A 21512-nucleotide genomic window follows, 5' to 3' on the forward strand; every position below is an offset into this window, starting at 1 on the left:
ATAAGATTATTTGTGATGAATGGGTGGATGTCTTGTCTGACCTCTCTCTCTCTCTCTCTCTCTCTCTCTCTCTCTCTCTCTCTCTCTCTGGTCAGATTTTGATTTACTGGGCACCAACAATAAATTTGAAGGGTCTTCAGGTCCAAACATATTTCCCAAAGATACACTGAGCGTCGAGTATATCATAGAATTATATATTGGGATTGATCTATTTGAATATATTAGCTATGAAATCAACAAGTACTACAGTCAAAATTGCAATAGAAGGAGACTGGATAAAAAAATGCCAAATTTGTTGACTTTACGGGACGAGAACTTAGAAAATAGTTTGGGCTTGCTATCCGTATGGGAACTGCAGAAAAAACAAGGATCAACGATAATTGGTCAACGAATCCATTGACAGACACACTGATATTTCGCAAAATGATGTCCCGCACACGATTCGGACAAATATTATCATTTTTACAATTTTCCGACAACAACAATACACCAGATAATGCTGACTGGCTTTTCAAAGTGCAATTCGTAATTGAATATTTTCCAAAAACTTTAAATAAACAAATATTGGAAACAAACAAATTTTGTATTTATTTATGTATGTATTTCTTCGAAATTTCATGAAAGTAGGGGAACAGGGTTGAGCACTTATGAGATCCAACGATGAGGTTAGTAAAACTTAACAATTTGTAATCTCCCGATAATGGCAAAAACGGCTGGCGACAAGCCAAGTAATCTGAATCAGCGCTGCCGGCATCAAGCGAATCGATTTGTATGAGACGTGCGGACAGCAAAGTATTAATAGTAATCTGAGACTTTTTGCAGATGTTGCTATGGTGTAATGAAGTACTGTGGAAAGAAGCTGTATAAGTATTCAGTCAGCTCTCAATAATGTTCCTTCTAGTTTTTGTTGTGCGTTTGTTTCACACTGGTGTAGGGTCAGCACGGTTATGAATGTACTTCGTATGGTTTAATTTAAGGAGTGGCTGGATGCCCTTCCTGTTGCCTCCCCATTCACTCCCCCTCCCCCCTATCCGTACCCCCTACCCCCTACCCCTCCTCTGAGGTGGGATGTGTGTACACCAACTGTTTGCATGCAGCACGAGTCATATGAAAGTATGCAAAAGTTTTCTTATTGTTTACGAATCATGAACTGAGGCAAGACTTGGGTACCAGCACAGTATTCACCTTACCAGATGTGAGAAACTGCTTGAAAACCACACCCAGGCTGGCCAGCACACCAACCCTCAGTGTTGATGTGCTGGATGGATTTGTTTCGGGATCAGCGCACCTCCCCATCTGGGAAGCGGCGCTTTAACACGTACAGCTATACAGGCTATATGTTTCAAAATGGCGGAAACATTGGCAGGTTGCTTTAAACGTTCAGAAAGCAAAATTATGCTCTTCACCAAAATCAGAAAGAAGTGTCCTATGACTATGATATCAGTGATTCACATACCGTATTTACTCGAATCTAAGCCGCACCTGAAAAATGAGACTCGAAATAAAGGAAAAAAAACATTCCCGAATCTAAACCGCACGTGAAATTTGAGACTCGAAATTCAAGGGGAGAGAAAAGTTTTAGGCCGCACCTCCAAATCGAAACAAAATTGGTCCATTGTAATATGAGACACAATTTAGGTCGAATGAATGACTATACAGCCACAGTAGTTTGGTTCGAGTCGTAAGCTTAGCAGTTAAGCTTTACCAGGTAGACATTGCTATGCGTCAGGCGCTCCATCCGTATTCATACTGGTACCCTTCCTTTTTCACCTGCTTTGTCTGTTTCGAATCTATTGGTTATTTTGCTTCGATCTGATAAGTGCTGTTTTCTTTGTTATAGGTGTTTACGTCACTCTAAGCTTAGAGAAACAATGGCAAGAGACTGCTATTTGTTGTTACTCACACTGCTGCTTTCTTTGATAATGATCAACAAGAACCAAATAATAGACTGCGTATGATAGAACATGTTCTGAACGAGAGTTAGGCGAAAATTTTTCTCCATTTGAAAATCTTTGCAGGCGCCTCTTTAGTACATTACATTCTGCACAGAAATTAGTCATCTTAGATTTAAAAATCTAGTCAGTTGCCGTGCTTTATTTCTGACTGTATCACTATTTGGCATAAGAATAATACGAATATCAACATGATACGATACATATATTCTTCCGCGTTTGCTGTTGTTTCACTCTAGTTTCGTAGTTTATTAGGCAGACAGGATTTAAATGAGATAGCAGCAAACACGAAAGAATACATGGAGAAATGTTTATATCGTATTATTCTTATGGTGAAGAGATTACTGCATGTGATTCACATTTCATCAGGTTCATATTAGCAACCATCTCTTCTCACAGGTAGGAAATAATTCGGAATATAGAGTTGGCCATATTGACAAACATCCCAAACAGTCTTGCCAGTCGGATTTTTGTAGTACATTGAAATTCTGCTACATTCGAAGATGAACAATACGGAATTTGTATTTACTTTGTTGGATAATGTATGAAAATGCAGTGGTCGAAACTCGTGGCGGAGAAAAAAAAGCTCGTCTTCCACCTTTTTGTTGTTAAAATTTATTAACTGACGCAGAGGTTTTGGCGCCAGTATTTATCTTTGTTCCTACAAAGCATGCCTGTGTAGCGCTACATATATTCGATGGCAGAAGTTAGTTGTGGCGGCACCTACCAACATTTTTCAGAACTTCCGCTTGCTTTGCACTTGACTCTAAGCCGCAGGCGGTTTTTTGGATTACAAAAACCGGAAATAAAGTGCGGCTTAGATTCGAGTAAACACGGTATGTAATGGGTCCACTTTGTGTGTGGGTGTGTGTGTGTGTGTGTGTGTGTGTGTGTGTGTGTGTGTGGAGGAGGGGGGGGGGGTATGCTTGTGCATGTGCATGTGTGTAGTGTAATGTTTGTGTTGTGTGATGGTGGTGATGATCATAATGAGAGAAGGGTGATACCTGGTGCCAGCACATAGCCTACTCCACGTAAATAGCACTGAGTGGAGGGGGGGCTGCTAAGCTTAATGTCCACATCCAACAGGTGGGTCACCATTAACAGTGTCACATGCCTTCACTTTCATAACACACTGTGGAGGGGTTTGGTATTTAAATCAGGACACTAGCATAAAGTCTGGTGATCAGGAACTTCGTACCACCACTTCTTCCCTTGCCAGCAAAATACTGGTAATGAAAATTTTTCCCACCACTAGGATTTGAACTGGCTTACCGCCAGGTCGAGCACCACCGCACGAGCGTGCATTAGTGACCCTGGCTGTGGAGACAGGTATTTGTAGGGATATGAGATAGAATGGGCTCGACTGCGGGAGAGCATCACGAGGATGCTACACAAATTGATTTTCTTGATAAACTCTACTTAAAAATTTGCAAGAACCAGCTTTGAGAGAGGACTCTATAAAGTTCTTCAGCGTCCTATGTTTCACCCCTGTAGGGACCGAAAGGGCAGGATTATACTGTTTACAGCGTGCACAGAGGCATTTTAAGTAGTAATTCTTCTCACACTCTGTTTGGAAATGAAGCAGAAATGAATCATAATATGTGGTTGATGGGAAGTACCATCTGCTATGCATTTCACAGTGGCGTACAAGGATTACTATAGACATTAAACCCTGACATTTGTATTTCCTTTTTGGAAACTGGGTTGATGAGAATCTTCTAATAAGACAAAAAAAGCTCTCCTCCCATGACCTGTCACGTAACCAAGTTCAACTGTACGTTTTACCCTGCATAAATGTTAAATCAAGTCTTGTGATATATCTTTTGTTATCTGTAACAAGTTTTGGAAATGGTGACAAAATTTCGAAAAAAAAACTTCTGTATTTTTGGAATGGGTAACTGCTGGATGCAACCTTCTTGTATGGCTGTTTGTGTAACGTTGCTGGGTTACTGCTTGTCTCCCATAACTGGTCATCATATTCTGTACTGTTCGGCAGCATCGCTAGTATGGTGGCTCAGGGCTTGGTAGGCTATCTGTGTGGGCAATGTTCTCTGTTGTCTGTCCTCTTGTAGTGTGCCAAATTCAATTTCTCACGGTGGGTTTTGCATCTCGATCTTAGTGACTTGTGCACTGGGGTGTGGTCATTACCGGTATTCGTCATTGCCACAGTTTTATGTACGGTTGACATTTCTTTTGCAGACAGCGTCAGGTCCCTCAGGTCGTCGACATCCGGTAAAATGTCAGGTACGTAACAGCAGTGATCGAAAGAAACTGTAAGAGGATAGTCTTCTGCAGCAACTTGCTTTGGCCGTGATTGTGTTAAGATCGTGTATTGTACAGAGCAAAAAATGGCATTACGTGGCAGAAACTAAAACTTCACTGTGTTCTGGTAATTTGTGTAGACTACAACTTTTAGCTTCAAGTATGCATATGACAAATATCTAATACTCTGATTTTGTATGCTTTCCACACACACACACACACACACACACACACACACACACACACACACACACACACACAGTAATATAAATATAAATAAGTCTTTTCAGTGCTTCATTGGTAAAATTTTGGGCTAATAACAGAATTAAAAAGGGGAGAAAACTATAATGACAGACCGTTAAATACAGAAGATTTCAAAATTAAGTGGTTACGTAGCTGGTGGGCTGCATTTTCCTGATAGCAGTGTACTCTTGGCAGTCTGCTTTCACTTCATTGGTTGTCAGTAGCAAACCTGTAGTGTACATCTGTATAGATAACATGACACACATCTATAGAAATATACTCTATACATTTGCTACTTTCAATTAACAAAGTGAAAGCAGATTGTCAAAAGAAAATTGCTGCAAAATCCGAAATGTCCTTTTATGTGTCAGAAAAATGTTCTCCAATATATCAGTTTCACACATAAAATCGCCATCAGTGGGTTTCGAACTCGGGACCGATACGACGACGATTTGACGCTCTACCGACTCGCCTCCATGGATTTTCAAATTTACACCTCACAGATATACTTTTCCTATACTCCACAGTTGTGGTGTTAATTTCAATTACTATTTACTCGTGTTCTACTGGATGACAGCACACAGCATGAACTAAATCGCTGTTTTGGTTGATACTCTATCGACATGTTGTTGTTGTTGTGGTCTTCAGTACTGAGACTGGTTTGATGCAGCTCTCCATGCTGCTCTATCCTGTGCAAGCTGCTTCACCTCCCAGTACCTACTGCAACCTACATCCTTCTGAATCTGCTTAGTGTATTCATCTCTTGGTCTCCCTCTACGATTTTTACCCTCCACGCTGCCCTCCAATACTAAATAGGTGATCCCTTGATGCCTCAGAACATGTCCTACCAACCGATCCCTTCTTCTAGTCAAGCTGTCCCACAAACTTCTCTTCTCCCCAATCCTATTCAATACCTCCTCATTAGTTACGTGATCTACCCATCTTATCTTCAGCATTGTTCTGTAGCACCACATTTCGAAAGCTTCTATTCTCTTCTTGTCCAAACTGGTTATCGTCCATGTTTCACTTCCATACATGGCTACACTCCATACAAATACTTTCAGAAACGACTTCCTGACACTTAAATCTATACTCGATGTTAACAAATTTCTCTTCTTCAGAAACGATTTCCTTGCCATTGCCAGTCTACATCTTATATCCTCTCTACTTCGACCATCATCAGTTATTTTACTCCCTAAATAGCAAAACTCCTTTACTACTTTAAGTGTCTCATTTCCTAATCTAATCCCCTCAGCATCACCCGATTTAATTCGACTACATTCCATTATCCTCGTTTTGCTTTTGTTGATGTTCATCTCATATCCTCCTTTCAAGACACTGTCCATTCCGTTCAACTGCTCTTCCAAGTCCTTTGCTGTCTCTGACAGAATTGCAATGTCATCGGCGAACCTCAAAGTTTTTACTTCTTCTCCATGAATTTTAATACCTACTCCGAATTTTTCTTTTGTTTCCTTTACTGCTTGTTCAATATACAGATTGAATAACATTGGGGAGAGACTACAACCCTATCTCACTCCTTTCCCAACCACTGCTTCCCTTTCATGCCCCTCGACTCTTATAACTGCCATCTGGTTTCTGTACAAATTGTAAATAGCCTTTTGCTTCCTGTATTTTACCCCTGTCAACTTCAGAATTTGAAAGAGAGTATTCCAGTTAACGTTGTCAAAAGCTTTCTTTAAGTCTACAAATGCTAGAAACGTAAGTTTGCCTTTTCTTAATCTTTCTTCTAAGATAAGTCGTAAGGTTAGTATTGCCTCACGTGTTCCAACATTTCTACGGAATCCAAACTGATCTTCCCTGAGGTCCGCTTCTACCAGTTTTTCCATTCGTCTGTAAAGAATTCGCATTAGTATTTTGCAGCTGTGACTTATTAAACTGATAGTTCGGTAATTTTCACATGTGTCAACACCTGCTTTCTTTGGGATTGGAATTATTATATTCTTCTTGGAGTCTGTGGGTATTTCGCCTGGCTCATACATCTTGCTCACCAGATGGTCGAGTTTTGTCACGACTGGCTCTCCCAAGGCCATCACGACATACAATGTTTAATACTGATCTGAGTGTCTGACATCTGGAGGTTTGGGTCTTAGAGGCAATCAAAAAGGGGCCGGATTCGTACTATGTAACTATAAGAAATTATGTTTTAAAAACCATGAATTTCGGAACGTGTCTTGTAAAGAATGATTTCTCATTGTAAGTTTTGTGACAAGGTAAAAAAAATTGAACTTCTGGTTTTTATGGCTGCGGGATGATGGTGTGTCTGAAGAGCTGCATCCCAGCGCCCAAAATTTTGCCAATGAAGCACTGAAAAGACTTATTTATATTACTGTGTGTGTGTGTGTGTGTGTGTGTGTGTGTGTGTGTGTGTAAAGCTTACAAAATCAGAATATTAGAGTATTGCACAAAATGTGTTCGCAGTGTAAAAAAGATATTTGTTGGCCTACCACATAACATGTTATAGCTGGACAGTTTCCTGTGCAGGCGTTTCCCTCATATACACAACCTGACAAAAAAATGTGAAGCTCACAGGATTATAGGAGGAAATTAAATGAAAATTCACGGCTTGAGAGGGTATGTGATTTTGTTTCAATGATTATAACATCAAGTCAGATTTAGAAGACCTTGGCAGCATGAGCTCACTTACCAGTGTGGCATGCATACACTGATTGGGTTGGGAAGGGTGTCCTAAAGCTGTCGTATCTGGTCCTAGGGCAAGCTGGCCCACAACCATTGTAACTGGTCTTTGATTTCTTCAATACTGGCTCTGTTACATCTGACCTGGTCCCAGACATGGGATCTTGTTGGCCACGGGATTACCTCAACTTTGTCCAGGCTGTTTGTAGAGTCACATGTCATTTGTGTGCAAGAAATACCCCATCAAAAAAGACACACGAGCAGTAACACATGAGGATGCAGGATGTCCGTGAAGTACCATTGTGCCATCTCAGTTTCCTCAGTCACGACCACCTGTGACCTGAAGTGATATCCAGCAACTCCCCACACTGTAATGCCAGAGTACCATTGCTGTGCCTCTCCAAAACACCAGATAACACCACCTCATACCAGGTTGCCACGGTACTCGCTAGCAATGGCCGTATGGAGCATGACGGAACCACAATTAATCGCTGAATGCAGTGCGATTCTATTCATCGGCACTAGATTCTTCCCGATCCTGGGACCACTCCAGACACGGCCATTTGTTTTGTGGTTAGGGCTATTGATAAAATATCAATGTATTTATATTTTTTTTAAAAAATTATCGATATATGATAGTAATATTTTTCTCCTCGGTATATCGATATTAAAATGGTAATGTGGAGCGCTGGTGCTTTTATTTTATATTATATTTTTTGGCAAGTTTTAGTAAATATTTGAAATAGTTCTTTTGAAATTGTAGTGAATGTAGCTTTATTTTCACTATGTGAAGGAGTCTCTTAGATTGTGTGAAGCAAATATAGGTGGCACAAAGAAGTAATCTGATTGCACTGGGTGGAGGGGGGGGGGGGGGGGCAGTGTGAGTGGAATAACAAGGTTTCTCATTTGAAGAAATGGCACACCAGTTATGTTAAAAATCAATTACCAACACAACTAGTGTGCCATTTCGTCACATCAGTAGTCTTGGAAAACAATTGCTGAAATTGGTGAACAAAATGAAAATGACAAGATTGGTGTTTGCGGTGGGAGGAGACGTTGGGAGGGGAAATGCTGACGTAATCGGCACTTGGTGCTACCGACAGAAACTGCAACGTTTAGCTTCACTATGCAGTTTTGACACCACAACTGCAAGGTTGCTGGCGTTTTCAGAAATGAATAAAAACAAGGAAGTCTACACGAAGTGTTCTGGACAAATCTGATATTTGAGGAAACCGAACAACGTACCAGTCAGGCAACTTTAATGTGCCACTTACATGCAGGTACCACTGTTACCAAAGTGGTTATCACTAAGTTTGAACGTGCATCATTTTCCTTTCAATTCTTGCTCTGACAGGGATAAAGCTTGTTGATGTACAGAATATCTAATAATAAGTCAATACTTAAATGTACAACTCTAAAACTGACAGTGTATTTACGATGTGTAGTCAATATTTTGATAGGCCAGTACATCGATATTTTTCCCCTCAATATATCGATACTTTTTTTCGATATATCGAGGGCTGACAATTAAATTTTTTTAAATATCAATATGTTGGATTCCCGATATTTTTAAAAATATTAACAGTCCTAATTGTGGTGTCAACGACAGCCTATGCAGGGAACAGTAATTCCCCAGTCCAGTTACTGCTATTCTCCGATTGATGTCGCGAGGTGACGTAGCACATTGTAGGATGTCCATTATTGATTCTCGGATGAGAGAAGCGTACGTGAAGGCATTACAGTGTCCTCAGTGCACAGGAAGGCAATCCTTCCTCATGGTGGTCATGTGTGGTCGACCAGTACCTCGACAATGGTATGCCTTCCCTCGCGTTCCCATTCAACCCAGCATTGGCCCACTGCCATATTTGAATTCTCCACAAATCCAGATGTTGCACAATACGATGAGCTGGTGGAATAGAGGCCCACAATGAGGGACCTTTCAAACTCTGTCGTGTACTGATAATGCCATCTCATAAAAGTACGCAGCATCTGCACATCCTTGACAGTGATCACTCAGCATTTCAGGTAGTTCACACCCTTAAACACCCTACCAGACCTGCTAACAACACTTGTGTAAAAACTTCCTGGCAGATTAAAACTGTGTGCCCGACCGAGACTCGAACTCGGGACCTTTGCTTTTCGCGGGCAAGTGCTCTACCAACTGAGCTACCGAAGCACGACTCACGACCGGTACTCACAGCTTTACTTCTGCCAGTACCTTATCTCCTACCTTCCAAACTTTACAGAAGCTCTCCTGCGAACCTTGCAGAACTAGCACTCCTGAAAGAAAGGATAGAGCACTTGCCCGCAAAAGGCAAAGGTCCTGGGTTCGAGTCTCAGGCGGGCACACAGTTTTAATCTGCCAGGAAGTTTCATATAAGCACACACTCCGCTGCAAAGTGAAAATGTCATTCTGGAACACTTGTGTACTCTGGTGTTCTGTGCTAGTGCATGAAGTTACATTGCCATCCGCCAATGTCTTTTGGTTACTTCATTTTTTTGCCAGACAGCGTATACAGCTTGAATTGCGTAAAACGTGTACTGCAAATATTGCAGAAATGGAAAGTGCTATTGATGTGCAGTCTTCACAGAATGGATTCGTGCTCAGAGTCTCATATAATTAGCCAATAATTGTAGTAATACTTAGAAAATGTATATTTTGTGCAAACATACCCTTTTTTGATGGAACAGTGCCTAATGACATTGACAGACTGAGATGATGACGAGGTCCCATACTCCGAGGAGTGTAGGGGATGATGCGAGAGACCTGCACCACCATATTAGGCGAGGTCCTAGCGGAGTTGGTTTGCCATTACCTTCCTCTGACCGTAATGAGGATGAACGATGATGTTGAAGAAGACGACACCACAACACCCAGTCATCTCGAGGCAGGGTACACCCGTGATCCTGCCGGGAATCGAACCCGGGACCCTGTGCGCAGGAAGCGAGAACGCTACTGCGAGACCACGAGCTGTGGACTGACAGACTAAAAGTAGGGTGAATTAGAACGACAGTGGTACTTGTTGCAGGATTCTAGTGTGAACCATTTACGAGATACTGTATTTTGAAATGTTCTCACACTGAGTTTTGTACAATATCTGTGGTAGCCCACACTAAAGAACAGCTTAAGTGAACATGCTAGTTGTGTGGGTTCTGACCAGTAGACCAGTAACAAGACAGCTGACCGTGAGAGGTTGTGTTCACAATGACCACCACCAGCAGCAATACACGTTTCCAGTCTGGTGTGCGGTTCTAGGCGCTCAGTCCGGAACCGCGCGACTGCTACGGTCGCAGGTTCGAATCCTGCCTCGGGCGTGGATGTGTGTGCTGTCCTTAGGTTAGTTAGGTTTAAGTAGTTCTAAGTTCTAGGGGACTGATGACCACAGATGTTAGTCCCATAGTGCTCAGAGCCATTTGAACCAGTCTGATGTGGAACGATTACTGCACAGGTGCTAGCATTTCAGTGGAGACGTCCAGGCTGCTGTAGTACGTCATTGTGTATCATTGGGTGTAGTCGGTATGCCCTTGTAAACAGTATCTTTCAGCTTTCCCCACAGAAAAAGGTCTACAGCCGTCAAATCTGAGGAACAGGCCAGCCGAGGTACAGGTCCTCTGCATCCGATCGAATGATTCGGAAACAATTTGTGGAGGCGTGCTGTAGTACTTTGTGCACTGTCGACTGGACAGCCGTGGTGTCGGTACCACAGGTTGCTCTTATTGTGTAGGTTGTGGAAGATGGTGTCTGTTAGGAGGCTGCGATAACTGTGCGGGTTCAGTGTTCTATCTGTGGAAAACGGGCCTATGAGGTGACAGTTCACTATTCTGCACCACGTGTTTACACTCCGAGGATGCTGACGTCCCACCTGACAAAGCCAATGGGGATTGTCAACAGATGAATAGTGTACGCTTCATAGGTTTCCTTGCCACAATTGGTAAACGTACCTTCATCACTAAATAAGACACGAGGGACATTTGAAAAGTCCATGCAAAAATAAAAACTACTTATATGTTTGGGGTAAACCTTTTTTACTTTTCGACATAGTCTCCTTTTAGACTTATACACTTCGTCCGATGATGTTCTAATTTGTTGATCCCTTCCGAATAATAGCAATTGTCCAAGTCTGCATGTGAATAAAATCTTTGTCCCGCCAGCCATTTCTTCAAATTGGAGAACAAATAGCAGTCCGAGGGAGCCAAGTCTGGAAAATAGGGGGGGATGTGAAATGAATTGGAATCCTATTTCCATTAATTTTGCGACCACAACTGCTGAGGTGTGTGCTGGTGCATTGTTGTGATGGAAAAGGACTTTTTTGCGGTCCAATTGCCGGCATTTTTCTTGCAGCTCGGTTTTCAAATGGTCCAATAATGGTGAATAATAGCACCTATAATAGTTTTACCCTTTTCCAGATAGTCTATGAGGATTATCCCTTGAGAATCCTAAAAGACAGACGCCATAACCTTTTTGGCCGAAGGAATGGTCTTCGCCTTTTTTGGTGCAGATTCTCCCTTGGTAACCCATTGATTAGATTGTTATTTGGTCTCAGGAGTATAGTAATGTATCCACGTTTCATCCACAGTGACGAAATGACGCTTAAAGTCCTGTGAATTCTTCCTGAACAGCTGCAAACCATCCTTGCAACACTACACACGATTCCGTTTTTGGTCAAGTGTGAGCAATCGCGGAACCCATCGTGCAGATAGCTTTCTCACGTCCAAATGTTTATGTGAAATATTATGTATCCATTCATTTGAGATGCCCACAGCACTAGCAATCTCACGCACCTTAACCCTTCTGTCATCCATCACCACATCACGGATTTTATCAATGATTTCTGGAGTCATAACCTCCACAGGGTGTCTGCAACGTTCAGCATCACTTGTGCCCATATGGCCACTCCGAAAATTTTGGAACCATCGTAATGTTTTTCAAGCTTCTCGTTAGTCTCCTGAGACATTTTACCTTTCATAAAGTAATGTTTAATCACCACAGGAAATTCTTTTTTGTCCATTTTTTGACAATCACTCGACTTCCTTGACTCACACGAATGCCAAACACAAAGAAATAGACCAATATGGCTGAAACTTGGTGTGCATTCTTTCCAAAGATGCTACTAACTAAACATGACCTCGATACGTGCCAGTGGTGCCATCTCTCGGACTTTCCATGGACTTTTGAAACGCCCCTGGTACGTGATACATTGGGAATATGGAGAGAGATTTGATAGGGTAGGAACGTATGTCAATGGAGAACACGTAGGACACGTGCCCGACTCGTGCCACTTCCTCGTGTGATTCCACTGGAGCTCATGTGAAGATCAATATTGACAGCAGCAAGAACGTAAATTTCCTCTTCTTCCATTCTCACCTGTTTCTATCTGTCACCACCACTTTCACATAACTTGGTGAGGAGGCTGATAAATATTTGCACATTTGTTTGCTGTGTATTTGGATATCTTGCTGCATACATCGTACAAGAACGAACTGCATTCTTCCTACACTCTCCATACACCGTGAGATACTCGACTTCTTCTCCATCGGTGAATCCTGTTGTCCACTTACCTATAGTACTGTGACTGACTATCAGGTCGCAGTGCACTCGACGAACACACAAGCGCACTACAGCAAATATAACGATGTCGTACGTAGTCACTATGCAAGTTGAATAGCACAAACAAGTGATGGTGTGGAAACTTTTCAAAATACGATATCTCGAAACTGACTCGCACTAGAATTCTGTAACAAACTCAGTGGCATTCTAATATACCTTAATTTTAATCTGTTATTGTCAACAGGCATTGTTCCATTTAAAAAAGTGTATGTTTGCACTAAAAGTATACTTTGTAAGTATTATTGCAATCTGTTTGTTGGCTAAAAATAAAAGCCACTTAAAACCAATCCATTCTGTGAAAACTGCATGTAAGTAGAACTTTACATTTCCACAATCTTTCCAGTGCAAGTTGTAGGTGGTTCACCTTGGATCCTGGAATATGTAACGAGTCCAATGTGATTCGCCCTTTTACTTCCACCGTTGTAAATATCTACGTCTTTTGAGCTCTGCTTTTTAAACTGACGTATAATCACAGTTTAATGTAATGGATCTTCAGTTTTATTAATGAGGCTGTTGATAATGAACACAAAGTTGAAAATGTGTTTAATACATGATAAGTAAGTATAACCTCCAATAAAAGCTGTTGAAGATGTATTATGTACAAGGTATGCTCATAAAGTTTTAGCTTTCACCTTGAGAAACTAAAGTTATGTAATTAATCTTTTATTTCTACCACAGTAAAAGTCATGTAGTGATGTTGTGTCAGATTGTAATAAAAAATAGCCGAGAGCACCAGCGTTACACAGATAAAATACTGCACAATTAAAACATAGAACATGTTGTATTGATGTCCAAACACACAGTGTGTTTGTGACATGCACCATGCCACATTTTTTTACGAGGCGTGTTTTTAAGTAAGTACCGTTTTGAAATTAAAAAAAGATGTGCTAAGTTATCTCAATAATTTTATTTTTACATGAAAGCCTGTACCTTAATCTACACACTGACACCATTACAGTCTGATTCTTCCTTGTTTACATTGTGTACTGAGTGTTTAAGATGCCTCCGATAATCGTGAGTCCCACCGAATGTGAAGTACAGGCTGTTATAAGATTTCTTAGTGCCAGAGGCCTAAAAGTGAACGATATTCATCATGAGATCTTTGCAGTTTACGGAGAAAACATTATGAGTGATGGAGTGGTAAGAAAGTGGGTGAAAGCATTTAAAGATGGCCGCACAAATGTGCACGATGAACAACGGAGTGGGCATTCTTCGGTTGTTAATGAAAGTTTGGTGCAGGAAGTGGACAAGAAGGTGAGAGGAAACAGACGCTTTATGATTTCCTCTTTGCGGGATGACTTTCCTAATGTTTCTCGTGATGTTTTGTGCGGCATTGTGACCGAGCACTTGAATTACTGAAAATTGTGCGCACGTCGGGTACCGAAAATGTTGACGGATGTGCACAAAACCAAACGTTTTAGACAGTGCATTGACTTTCGTTGAGCGGTACCACAACGACGGTGACGATTTCTTAAGCCAAACTGTTACGGGCGATGGAACGTGGGTGGCCTACGTCGCACCAGAATCAAAGCAACAGTCCGTGGAAGTTGAGCAAGGGCATCGTTTTGCTGCAAGACAATGCCCGTCCGCATGTGGCGAATCAGACCAAAGATCTCATCACATCTTTTCGGCGGGAAACTCTAGATCATCCTCCATACAGCCCCGACCTTGCACCCAGTGACTACCATCTGTTCCTGCACTTGAAGAAACACCTGGTCGGTCAGCGTCTTCAAGATGATGATGAAGTCAAAACGGTGGTGATGCAGGGTTAACAAGTCAGGTGGCAGACTTCTACGAGGAGGGTATTCAAAAACTGGTACAACGTTATAAGTGCCTCAATATTGACGGAAATTATGTAGGAAAGTACATTAAGATACAGGCTTTAATGTAAAAATAAAATTATTGAGATATCTTAGCACGTCTTTTTTAAAATTTCAAAACGCTACTCACTTAAAAAGCATGCCTCGTATTACAACTTGACAGAGTGTATACTGGGACATCAGCGCAACATGTTGCGTGTTTTAATTGTGTGGTATTTTTTTGTTGACATGCTCGTGTCCCCTGCCACTTTTTATTACATTTCAACACAACATGACTGTGTCAATTTTAGTGTTGTAAAAAGCACGTAGATTTAGTAATTTTAGATGATCTGATGATCTCTCAAAACTGGTAGCAGTAATAAAAAGACTTAATAGCTATCTCGACAAACTGAAGTCTTCAAGAATAATATAAAATATCCAAACATATAGCTTTCGTGTTCATTACTTGACGACGGAGTGCATGACAGTGTAAAGTGAACGACGTAAGCTTTAATCTGTTCTTGTGCCTCACTGCTTGTCCTTCATAACAGTGTTGCATACTCTGCTGCCTCCAGACGGGAAGAACCCATACTCGTCCCGTCGGAGGCTGCGCCCGGAGATGATATCGCGGCCGCAAGGCGACCTGAAGCACACCGGCCACGTGGGGCTGGACGGCTCCTACTTCGGGGACATGTCCTTCCTCGGCGGCAAGGTTAGTAAGGCAGCACGCACCGGGGCGACCCAGTGCGGGCCACCAAATACGTACTTTCTAGGCCTGTATCACTAATGTCATGTTGTGGAATAAAATAACATGGCTTATACTCATATACCATGACATTTTTGGAAACTGAAAATCAGGTTCTGCTTACTGAGGGCTAGTGAAACTTCTCCGAGTCTGTTCATCTGCCAGATCAGCAACTGAAAGCTGCGTTCCTTCACTTCTTGAAGACATTCATGTCTGTTTAACAGTGTCCCAAAGTAAACAAAATATGAGCTAACCAAGTATTTAACCAGATTTGTGATTGGCCTCAGGAGTTCTTTGTCAGTAGACTGTACATATCATTCTCAACTTGATGAAATCTGCAGATGTAAAGATAATTTTGGCGTTTATAGCACGTAGATAAATTAAGTAAAGGCAACACTGTGTTTCTAGCATTTGTAGACTTAGAGAAAGCTTTTGACAATGTTGACTGGAATATTCTCTTTCAAATTCTGAAGGTGGCAGGGGTAAAATACAGGGAGCAAAAGGCTATTTACAATTTGTACAGATTCTAGGTGGCAGTTATAAGGGCCGAGGGGCATGAAAAGGAAGCAGAGATTGTTAAGGGAGTGAGACAGATTTGTAGCCTATACCCGATGTTATTCAATTTGTATATTGAGCAAGCAGTAAAGGAAACAAAAGAAAAGTTTAGAGTAAGTATTAAAATCCATGGAGAAGAAATAAAAACTTTGAGGTTCACCGAGACAGCAAAGGACTTGGACGAGCAGCTGAACGGAATGGACAGTGTCTTGAAAGGAGGATATAAGATGAACATCAACAAAAGCAAAATGAGGGTAATGGAATGTAGTCAAATTATGGCGGGTGATGCTGAGGGAATTGGATTAGGGAATGAGACACTTAAAGTAGTAAAGGAGTTTTGCTATTTGGGGAGCAAAATAACTGATGATGGTCGAAGTAGAGAGGATATAAAATGTAGACTGGCAATGGCAAGGAAAGCATTTCTGAAGAAGAAAAATTCGTTAACATCGAGTATAGATTCAAATGTCAGGAAGCCGTTTGTGAAAGTATTTGTATGGAGTGTAGCCATGTATGGACGATAAATAGCTCAGACAAGAAGAGAATAGAAGCTTTCAAAATGTGGTGCTACAGAAGAATGCTGAAGATTAGATGGGTAGATCACATAGCTAATGAGTAGATATTGAATAGAATTGGGGAGAAGAGGAGTTTGTGGCACAACTTGACCAGAAGAAGGGATCGGTTGGTAGGACATGTTCTGAGGCATCAAGGGATCACCAATTTAGTACTGGAGGGCAGCGTGGGAGGGTAAAAATCGTAGAGGGAGACCAAGAGATTAATACACTAAGCAGATTCAGAAGGATGTAGGTTGCAGTAGGCACTGGGAGATGAAGAGGCTTGCACAGGATAGAGTAGCATGGAGAGCTGCATCAAACCAGTTTCAGGACAGAAGAACACAACAACAACAACAACAACAACAACATGCATATATATTAAATCAGTGTTAGTGAAAATGTATCCTTTTGCATTCATTTGCTTGTCTTGCAGTATTTTGACACCTGTACCATCTGCAGTAGCTCCACCCTGCAGGCTTTCAAACAGTAATGAAATGAAATGATGTGGTGGCTCTCAACTGCGTACCCTCGGACTCAGAGTTGCAATATTAATAGTTTTGGCTAGTTTTGTTGTATAGGGGCTGGAATACGTAGTTACTGCATTACAAGCCAAATATTGCTGAGTCTACAGTATACAATATGAATACACGCACGAATCAAATGGTCGATGGGTCCTATCAGCCGGTAATTGTGAATTAATGTAGAAATTTATAAGTGAAAGATTGCAATTAAACAAAATATGCAGGTACTATTTTAACGACTTTAAATGATGAGTGCGATTGCAGAAGTATTTTGAGAATGCCGCATATTTCTGCAAAACACTTATTGGTGTTGATGGTCCAGCGCTTAAATAAAATATAAGTTGAATAACAGTAGATTCCTACAGCACATAATTAGTTATGAACAACAACACGGCTCACGAGGTATTCACTTCCAAACGCACACTACGTCTTCATTGTAGAAGCCGCGGAAATCTCACAAGTGCGCAAGTCGGCACTCCAAAGTATTTCTGTCTGCCACTACCACACACAAACTGCTCCAAGTCTGTGCCACAACCGAGCATCTGTCACGCCATCACATCCAGCACTTCCCGTGTCGTGTGCTGTACTGTCCAGAACTGCCCTCTGTCCTCTTTCGACACGATCCTCCTCCCCCACTTCCATACAGTCTCACCATTAACGAGTGCTGTGATTGGCTAGAATGCTCCCTCCATGTCTCCAAGCCAATGTACCCTCACAAACATATTTAAACGCATAAAAAATACTGGAATTACGTTTTAATAACTTGAAATTAAATAAATATTCATACGGCTGGACCATAAACATCCTCTAACACACATTATTAAATACATAACAAATTAAATGTGTGGTTCCTGAAGAGGGGCAGCAACCTTTTCAGTAGTTACAAGGGCAACAGTCTGGATGATTGACTGATCTGGCCTTGTAACAATAACCAAAACGGCCTTGCTGTCCTGGTACTGCGAACGGCTGAAAGCAAGGGGAAACTACGGCCGTAATTTTTCCCGAGGGCATGCAGCTTTACTGTATGATTAAATGATGATGGCGTCCTCTTGGGTAAAATATTCCGGAGGTAAAATAGTCCCCCATTCGGATCTCCGGGCGGGGACTACTCAAGAGGATGTCGTTATCAGGAGAAAGAAAACTGGCGTTCTACGGATCGGAGCGTGGAATGTCAGATCCCTTAATCGGGCAGGTAGGTTAGAAAATTTAAAAAGGGAAATGGATAGGTTAAAGTTAGATATTGTGGGAATTAGTGAAGTTCGGTGGCAGGAGGAACAAGACTTTTGGTCAGGTGACTACAGGGTTATAAACACAAAGTCAAATAGGGGTAATGCAGGAGTAGGTTTAATAATGAATAGGAAAATAGGAATGCGGGTAAGCTACTACAAACAGCATAGTGAACGCATTATTGTGGCCAAGATAGATACGAAGCCCACACCGACTACAGTAGTACAAGTTTATATGCCAACTAGCTCTGCAGATGACGAAGAAATTGAAGAAATGTATGATGAAATAAAAGAAATTATTCAGATAGTGAAGGGAGACGAAAATTTAATAGTCATGGGTGACTGGAATTCGAGTGTAGGAAAAGGGAGAGAAGGAAACGTAGTAGGTGAATATGGATTGGGGCTAAGAAATGAAAGAGGAAGCCGCCTGATAGAATTTTGCACAGAGCACAACTTAATCATAGCTAACTCTTGGTTTAAGAATCATGATAGAAGGTTGTATACATGGAAGAACCCTGGAGATACTAAAAGGTATCAGATAGATTATATAATGGAAAGACAGAGATTTAGGAACCAGGTTTTAAATTGTAAGACATTTCCAGGGGCAGATGTGGACTCTGACCACAATCTATTGGTTATGACCTGTAGATTAAAACTGAAGAAACTGCAAAAAGGTAGGAATTTAAGGAGATGGGACCTGGATAAACTGAAAGAACCAGAGGTTGTACAGAGTTTCAGGGAGAGCATAAGGGAACAATTGAAAGGAATGGGGGAAAGAAATACAGTAGAAGAAGAATGGGTAGCTCTGAGGGATGAAGTAGTGAAGGCAGCAGACGATCAAGTAGGTAAAAAGAAGAGGGTTAGTAGAAATTCTTGGGTAACAGAAGAAATATTGAATTTAATTGATGAAAGGAGAAAATATAAAAATGCAGTAAATGAAGCAGGCAAAAAGGAATACAAACGTCTCAAAAATGAGATCTACAGGAAGTGCAAAATGGCTAAGCAGGGATGGCTAGAGGACAAATGTAAGGATGTAGAGGCTTATCTCACTAGGGGTAAGATAGATACTGCCTACAGGAAAATTAAAGAGACCTTTGGAGATAAGAGAACCACATGTATGAACATCAAAAGCTCAGATGGAAACCCAGTTCTAAGCAAAGAATGGAAAGCAGAAAGGTGGAAGGAGTATATAGAGAGTCTATACAAGGGCGATGCACTTGAGGACAATATTATGGAAATGGAAGAGGATGTAGATGAAGATGAAATGGGAGATACGATACTGCGTGAAGAGTTTGACAGAGCACTGAAGGACCTCAATCGAAACAAGGCCCCCGGAGTAGACAACATTCCATTGGAACTACTGACGGCCTTGGGAGAGCCAGTCCTGACAAAACTCTACCATCTGGTGAGCAAGATGTATGAAACAGGCGAAATACCCTCAGACTTCAAGAAGAATATAATAATTCCAATCCCAAAGAAAGCAGGTGTTGACAGATGTGAAAATTACCGAACAATCACTTTAATAAGCCACAGCTGCAAAGTACTAACACGAGTTCTTTACAGACGAATGGAAAAACTAGTAGAAGCCGACCTCGGGGAAGATCAGTTTGGATTCCGTAGAAATACTGGAACACGTGAGGCAATACTGACCTTACGACTTATCTTAGAAGAAAGATTAAGGAAAGGCAAACCTACGTTTCTAGCATTTGTAGACTTAGAGAAAGCTTTTGACAATGTTGACTGGAATACTCTCTTTCAAATTCTAAAAGTGGCAGGGGTAAAATACAGGGAGCGAAAGGCTATTTACAACTTGTACAGAAACCAGACGGCAGTTATAAGAGTTGAGGGACATGAAAGAGAAGCAGTGGTTGGGAAGGGAGTGAGACAGGGTTGTAGCCTCTCCCCGATGTTATTCAATCTCTATATTGAGCAAGCAGTAAAGGAAACAAAAGAAAAATTTGGAGTAGGTATTAAAATCCATGGAGAAGAAATAAAAACTTTGAGGTTCGCCGATGACATTGTAATTCTGTCAGAGACAGCAAAGGACTTGGAAGAGCAGTTGAACGGAATGGATGGTGTCTTGAAGGGAGGATATAAGATGAACATCAACAAAAGCAAAACGAGGATAATGGAATGTAGTCGAGTTAAGTCGGGTGATGCTGAGGGTATTAGATTAGGAAATGAGACACTTAAAGTAGTAAAGGAGTTTTGCTATTTGGGGAGCAAAATAACTGATGATGGACGAAGTAGAGAGGATATAAAATGTAGACTGGCAATGGCAAGGAAAGCGTTTCTGAAGAAGAGAAATTTGTTAACATCGAGTATAGATTTAAGTGTCAGGAAGTTATTTCTGAAAGTATTTGTATGGAGTGTAGCCATGTATGGAAGTGAAACATGGACGGTAAATAGTTTGGACAAGAAGAGAATAGAAGCTTTTGAAATGTGGTGCTACAGAAGAATGCTGAAGATTAGATGGGTAGATCACATAACTAATGAGGAAGTATTGAATAGGATTGGGGAGAAGAGAAGTTTGTGGCACAACTTGACCAGAAGAAGGGATCGGTTGGTAGGACATGTTCTGAGGCATCAAGGGATCACCAATTTAGTATTGGAGGGCAGCGTGGAGGGTAAAAATCATAGGGGGAGACCAAGAGATGAATACACTAAGCAGATTCAGAAGGATGTATGTTGCAGTAGGTACTGGGAGATGAAGAAGCTTGCACAGGATAGAGTAGCATGGAGAGCTGCATCAAACCAGTCTCAGGACTGAAGACCACAACAACAACAACAAATTAAATAGCCATATATCAAACGAATAACAAACAAAAGTAGGCCAGTAGCCTAACGTTTGTGTGCTTTCTAAAACACAGTAAATAATTGACCAATTTCTTCATGAATCATGTATATCGGATACAAACAAAGACATAGATGAATAAATATATTTATAAGCATGCTGCTACCATTTTTTCATGTAACTGTGGAGTACTTATGGCCTAACGCGATCTATAGTAATTGGACACTTCGACCTCAAATAACTTGTGTACTATTCAAGTTACGTGCCTGTAATTTATACCAATTTAGGTTTACACTAAAATCTTTCTCTAGACATGGAGATTGACGAAATCGGATGAACCGTTTAGAGTTTGGAAATTCATTGCTGCGTGTTACTTGTATAATTTACTGTCAGATACTAAACTTTAAACTAATGAAGATATTGAAAATCTGTTTACACTATCAGAATCGTCATGTAAATAATGGTAATGTACATGTTTCTTCTTGAGGTATCGTGATTCATCTGGCTACTATTAATTTCTATACGAACTGTGGAATGTCTGCTGTTAAGGTTTCACAAAGTCCGCCATCTTTGGCACTCCCAGCGTGTCTCCTTCATCGAC

At 41.2% G+C, this 21512-nt stretch overlaps 1 protein-coding gene across 1 annotated transcript in view; it reads left to right on the forward strand.

The window, feature by feature from the left end:
- LOC124553500 (activated Cdc42 kinase-like) overlaps positions 1 to 21512 on the forward strand; it is a 315929-nt gene that overhangs the window by 194998 nt on the left and 99419 nt on the right. The window contains exon 11 of the mRNA XM_047127354.1: positions 15095 to 15231. Within this exon, the coding sequence (XP_046983310.1) occupies positions 15095 to 15231 (137 nt within the window). The remainder of the gene's footprint in view (positions 1 to 15094; positions 15232 to 21512) is intronic.

Source organism: Schistocerca americana, chromosome 11, assembly GCF_021461395.2.
Source record: "Schistocerca americana isolate TAMUIC-IGC-003095 chromosome 11, iqSchAmer2.1, whole genome shotgun sequence".
NCBI classification, from domain to species: domain Eukaryota; kingdom Metazoa; phylum Arthropoda; class Insecta; order Orthoptera; family Acrididae; genus Schistocerca; species Schistocerca americana.